The sequence below is a fragment of the Cyprinodon variegatus genome, unplaced genomic scaffold (genome assembly GCF_000732505.1).
Source record: "Cyprinodon variegatus isolate N-32 unplaced genomic scaffold, C_variegatus-1.0 Scaffold2281, whole genome shotgun sequence".
Classification (NCBI taxonomy): Eukaryota; Metazoa; Chordata; class Actinopteri; order Cyprinodontiformes; family Cyprinodontidae; genus Cyprinodon; species Cyprinodon variegatus.
The window spans coordinates 25,146-31,445 of NW_015152734.1; the positions used below are offsets into that span (position 1 = coordinate 25,146).

Consider the following 6,300-nt stretch of genomic DNA (forward strand, 5'->3'; position numbering starts at 1 on the left):
CCATCTGAATAGGAGCCGACAATTTCATACTCCTTAGTGATGTTCTGGAAGAATAAAAAAAAAAAAAAACACTCAGATGACCAAGAGCAGGGTGGGATGCTGTTTTCTCCTAAGCTGGGCATACATTGTACGTTTTTTTGCACTTGTTCGGGCTCTCTAGTCGTGTGAGAATTTTTCTTGATCATGCAGAGTTTCAACCTCATTGTGCATCCCGCGTCGTGTACTGTACAGGGGGTAACGAGGGGCGACCTGCCTCTAATGACCACCTTCGTATCAGGAATCGTAAGGTCGGGAGAAAATCAAACATGTTTGAAATTTAGTCGGCCGTTGTAAGCAAATCCTGCCGATATACCATAACCTAGTGCACTGCGCATCTGCTAACAAGGGACTTCTTCTTCTACCAGATTGATGAGTCCGACCAGCACCATCTCACTGCAGAGCTGAGTCGGACGTTTGGTGTTTAGATGTACAGTGTGAGCGCGTAGATCAGATCAGAGCGTCGGATCGCACAGTGTGAGAACGTACATCGTGAAATGTGAACTTTCAAACCCTGTGGTTTCAAGGTACAGTTTAAGTTGTAGCTGCATGCACGTTTTTGTGTTTTCTCTTGGCGTGTTCTACTTCATTAGTCACTGTGATTGGCTAAAACCAATCTTTGCTAGGCGGGGACTAGGGCCAAACGTTGGCTTTATTAAATCTCTCAATCACTATATAGAGATGGGACTACATAGTGAACTTTATAGTGAGCTCAGTTAAGTGACGTTTCGGACAGCATAGTGCATGCACCATCTTTGTTATTTGTACCCGACAGCGGGCTGCTTTGTCAACAAATCCCATGATGCTTTGCAAAGAGAGCTCTCACAAAGCATTCTGGGATACATCTGTGAACATTGTCACTACCCGATCCGTCCCGGAAGCATGATCCATCCTGCGAATTGACGAACAGATCGGATCGCTGAAAAACTACGTAATAACGGTGCTGAAAATACTTATTTATATACTTAAAACATCAAAGAATGCTAAAATACATCACATAGAAAATATTGAAGACTTTTCTGAAAGAAATGGGAACGTTGTAAATTCTATCCATTGTATTGCATGATGTCATCATCGGACATACTCAGAGCAGTCACAGCAACGTTCGAAAGGCTATTTAAGTGTATTACTTTTTTTTGTTGTTTCTTTGAAACATGCAATATTTACGCAAATACAAAAATATTCAAACAAATAAAAAAAAAATATTCAAAAGAATGAAAAAGTACGAAAAATGAAGCATTTGGCTAGCCGGAAGTTATTCTGTTCGCAAATGCGCAGGACAGATCGTGCTTCCGAGACGGATTGGGTAGTGACAACCATAGATGATTACTACTTTTCAAGGTGCATTGTGGGAAATTTTGAGTCTACTGTTTTTTCATCCACTACACATTGGGACACTCATTTAAAATGGTGTAACCACTATATAGAGCCCTACGTAGTGATTAGGCCAAACATTCGGATACAGCCTAGGTGTTCGGAAGGTTCCGCTGAATGTCCCTCCTTTCCCTGAACAGATTTTATTTGAGCAGGCCCAGATAATAATCTCTTGCCAGATTAGTAAACATGATCTTTAATATACACTGTGTGCAGAATTATTAGGCAAATGAGTATGTCGACCACATCATCCTTTTCATACATGTTGTCCTACTCCAAGCTGTATAGGCTTGAAAGCTAACTACCAATTAAGTTAATCAGGTGGTGTGCATCTCATTAATGAGAAGGGATGTGGCCTAATGACACCACAACCTATATAAGATGTGCTTAATTATTAGGCAACTTCCTTTCCTTTGGCAAAATGGGTCAGAAAAGAGATTTGACAGACTCTGAAAAGTCAAAAATGGTCAGATGTCTTTCAGAGGGGTGCAGGAGTTTGGCAAATAGCCAACCGGGGTGCAAGAAGCGTGTTGAAAAAAGAAAATGTAAAAAACTCCCCATGAATAGAGAAGGATGAAGCGTGAAGCTGCCAGGAAGCCATTAGCCACCAGTTGTACCATATTTCAGAGCTGCAATATGTCTGGAGCGCTGAGAAGCACAAGGTGCTCAATACTCAAGGACCTTGCCAAGGTAAGGAAAGCCAAAAAAAAAAAAAGGCCACCTTTGAACAAGACACACTAGACACAACATCTGAAGACTGATTTCTCTGTTTTGGTCTGATGAAATGAGAGTTTCTTGATGGGCCAGATGGATGGATGGGCACCAGGCTGGATCAGGAAAGGGCAGCAAGTTCCTTATCAACTTAGACGCCAGCAAGGTGGAGCAGGGGTAATGCTATGGGCTGCTATCATCAAAGATGAGGTTGTGGGACCTTTTCGGGTTGATTATGGAGTCAAGATCAACTCCGAGACCTACTGCCAGTTTCTGGAAGACACCTTCTTCAAACAGTGGTACAAGAAGAAGTCGCCATCATTCAAGAAAAACCTGATATTCATGCAGGACAATGTTCCGTCACACGCATCAAAATACACCACAGCGTGGCTGGCCAGAAAAGGTCTAAAAGGAGAAAAATTAATGACATGGCCCCCTTGTTCCCCTGATCTGAACCCCATGGAGAACCTGTGGTCCTTCATGAAATGTGAGATCTACAGGGAGGGAAAACAGTGTCTGGGAGGCTGTGGTGGCTGCTGCACGAAATGAGGATTGCAAACAGATCAAGACACTGACAGAATCTATGGATGGAAGGCTTTAGGGCGCAATGGTGAAGAAAGGAGGCTATAATGGTCACTAATTAGTTTTTTTGTTTGTTTTTGAATGTCACAAATGTTTACTTCTGAATTTTGAGTTGCTATATTGGTTTACCTGGTGAAAATAAACAAGTAGGATGGGTATATATTTGTTTTTTATTACGTTGCCTAATAATTCTGCACAGTAATATTTACCTGCACACAAAGACATCCTCATAAAATGGCCAAATCTAAAAAACTTCTAAAATATGAAACTTTGATAATAAGGAGTATTTTGTAAATGCAGAGTGTTTGCCTACCTCAACGACCGCCATGACGGTTGTTGCAAGAGGTGGCATTGCAGTGGTGTTGTTTGACGCTTTCTCTTCCTCCAGCTCTTTCCGCTTTGTTTTGTACTACAGGGAAATCAAAGATATTTAGACATCAGTACTCCACATACATGTCAATATAATTTGAAAAATCAATGTGAAAAGATTCTGACCTGCTGAAAACAAGCCTGCACCAGATTTTCTGGAAACATGTTTCTGTTGAATAAAAAAGGTCTAGAATCAGAGTCCCATAACTTGTTTGACATGTTGCTTAATACAAAGTTCCTAAAACACCTGAAAATTTTTTGGGATGGGGTATTTGTCTCCATAAACAGCTACCTGCCATATGCAAAGCAAATTAACAATTTTAAAGATGCCCCTTTTTGGAACGTTTGTGAAAAGGTTTGAGCATTAGGAACATGCTGTACCATCAATACGAAATTATCTGATTAATGAACTCTAAGATCAACGTTAATAGGCCTTTTTCAAATTCTCAGTCATCCGGGATCATAGCAATCACAGAGCAGGATTAGTCCGGAGGCAAATTTGCTTTTCTGAAAAAGTTTGTCAATTCTTCAGCTTACACTAGAGATGTTTTAAAGGTAAGAGTGAGGGAAGCCATCTTTGTTAAAAGAGAAAAACCAGCACTGGATACAGGTGGCCTTTCTCAAATTACAAGAACTCGAGTACGGACTTGTGTCCTCGCCAAGTATGCTCTTTAGAAGACCACAGGAAAGTCTGGACTCTTGGAGAACGGGAGCACACAGCATAAATCTGGCTCAATTGGAATGGAAGCGTAGTGATGACATCACCACATTCAAAGCTAGTCTAGAGCTGCTTTTCACCTCCTGTTATCAGCAGTGTATAGATAATACGTCTGTGATGAAACATTGCAGCCAAGCTCTGTATAAGGAAACCAAGTAGTTTTCATGAAGTCCCTAACCTTGTAGCTATCATACTAAGCAGCCATGTAAGGGCTCTAGGAAGGAGAACTCCCCTTCAACAGAACCAGAGATTCACCTAATGAGGTCAAGCAGTGTATCAACCGTAGTGACGTTGGGGGTGGTGCCTGTTCTGTCGATGTGGTCAGCGTCTTGGGAGACACCAGGCTTGATCGTCATCACCAAAATAATACCTGCAAAGAGAGAGAATATTATTTGACATAGAGTTACACACAGCAAAACAATAGTACAGCCTCAAGGTAAGGTAGGGGCCAGTTAGAATCAAGGTAAACCAAGGCATTCAAAAGCTCTACACAGAGTAGGCAGAGCCGTCCCTCCCTCCGTCACATCTCACCACTACAGCCAACAAGCAGGAATCTCGTGGAGATGCTGATTTAGAACATTTAAATTAAAAATCTATGAGCTAAACTCCAAAACTGTGGTATTGTCATGATTCTTTTACCGCTCATCTGATCCACCTGCTCCTGCCTCTATTTAATTTACTTGCATCCAGCTATCAGGGTGAGCTTATCTTGTTATCCTTCTCGGGGGCCAGTGGAGAGAGTGGTTTTTTTTGCATACCATAGTTTTTCTGGTTTCCTGATCCTGACCTGTTCTGCCTCTCATCCACTGAGCATGCCTGTTTCCATCTGATCTCAGTGGAGAGAGTGGTTTTAAGCATTACTGAGTGTTTCTGATGACCTGATCCTAACCTGTTCTGCCTTCGACCACTGGGCCTATCTGTTCCCATCTGAACGGTTTGCCTGAATTATCTGTGGAGTCCTGGACCCCTCAACCAGCCTGTTCCCATTCTGATCTGTATCCCCAATCTGGCTTCAGACTCCTGAATGTTCTCCGGGGCTTTAGCATCTGGGAAACTCTGGGCGGTGCCAAATGCATCTTGTTTGCAGCCCATCGGCTGGATCCTACCTTGTTCTCTGCTGATGGATGATGAATTGTTAAACCATCTTAATGACACACATGGATAATCATCCTCCATCAGATTATCATGGTCACTAACCTGTGTTTCTCTTAAACAGAGTTTCCAGTCATAGACGTCCTAGCCGCTGATACTATGGATCCAAGCGCTTTGTCTTAAATAAACGCTTTGAATTATCCCTCTGTCTGTCTCCCCTTAAATATTGGGTCCTTCTGTCCTGTGTCATGACAGGTATGTTTACTTAAGGTTATCTAATGATCATCTTAAACTAGCCTATACCTCCAGGGATGTAAAAAAAAACCCCATAAGATAAGAAAGACAAAAAACTCACCAAGAATCACTGCAATGATGGTTGTTGAGAAGTAATAGACGACAGCTCGAAGACCTATTTTTCCAGACACCTCAGAGTCCAGTGCAGCGACGCCTGTTAGAAACAAGTCCATAATCACACATGGAGACATGAAGGAAGCCATTTACGCTAAGAGAGAATGCAAATCAAGGTTTCCATTGTCATAGATGAAAATGATAGTTCAGTGGGTGAAATGGACGTACAGAGAAGTTCAAACCCCATCGACACCTCCTTTCTCTGCAAATCTCACAATTCTAAACTTCCACCATAAAACGGGCGAATCCAAACGAAGCATAGGATTGACGTGAACTCGGGGATGTTGTCTTATTTGGTTCTGGCCTGTAGTTTTGTCACGCCCCGAAATTGACACACAGACCAGCCCACTGGTTCACGGCCCAAGAACATGAATAGAGGTAGATGGAAGCCACCAGTTTAGCTGTTTAGCCTAAAGTTGGGTTTACTTCTACAAGAATTACAAAGCAGACAGTTTCTCTATTGAAAAGGAGTCAGAACCACAGGCGGAAATGTAGTGTTCCAGGCTGACCGGAGGAAGGGGAACATTTTCCCAGTCTTCCCAAGGATCCGAAGACTCGACAGGCATGGATTATTTTGGTCTATCAGGAGATCCCTGCAAAGTTTGATGCTCAGCTGTTCATTTGCTCAAAGCATTTTACCAAAGACAGCTTTCAAAATTGGTTCAACTACATGTTGCACTTTAGTCGACCAAAATCCCGGAAGATTTTGAAATTCTCCTCGGACCATTTTTTTTAGGCATTAAAAGTAGGACATGTCCAGGAAAAAGAGGACATCTGGCTACTCTATCATATCAACAATTTCAATGTTTCGGTGAGTGAGTGCTGGTTGCTATGATGCGTCTTTGCTCATATATATATATTAGTGGTGATAGTGGTGTCTTGGTTTTGTATTGGTTTGCCCTTTTACAATATAGATAAAGACACTGCCAAATTAGATTGGTTGGACACATAACTTCCAACCAGATAAAAAACAAGAAAACTGGGGAAACTATTGTTTTTCGAATAAAAAT

The 6,300-nt window shown here is 41.9% G+C and overlaps 1 protein-coding gene across 2 annotated transcripts in view; it reads right to left on the minus strand.

Annotated features, from left to right (window-relative positions):
- The window catches only part of slc1a1 (solute carrier family 1 (neuronal/epithelial high affinity glutamate transporter, system Xag), member 1), a 14,271-nt gene that overhangs the window by 5,691 nt on the left and 2,280 nt on the right, over window positions 1-6,300 (minus strand). Inside the window, exons 1-4 of one of the 2 annotated variants that reach the window (XM_015368952.1) lie at window positions 5,238-5,328; window positions 4,046-4,160; window positions 3,199-3,241; window positions 3,017-3,112 (exon numbers count right to left, since the gene is read on the minus strand). In XM_015368952.1, the coding sequence (XP_015224438.1) occupies window positions 3,017-3,112; window positions 3,199-3,241; window positions 4,046-4,146 (240 nt within the window). In that variant the 5' untranslated portion in view covers window positions 4,147-4,160; window positions 5,238-5,328. Of the gene's footprint in view, window positions 1-3,016; window positions 3,113-3,198; window positions 3,242-4,045; window positions 4,161-5,237; window positions 5,329-6,300 lie in introns of those variants that run through there. The other variant, XM_015368951.1, reaches the window with a different exon arrangement.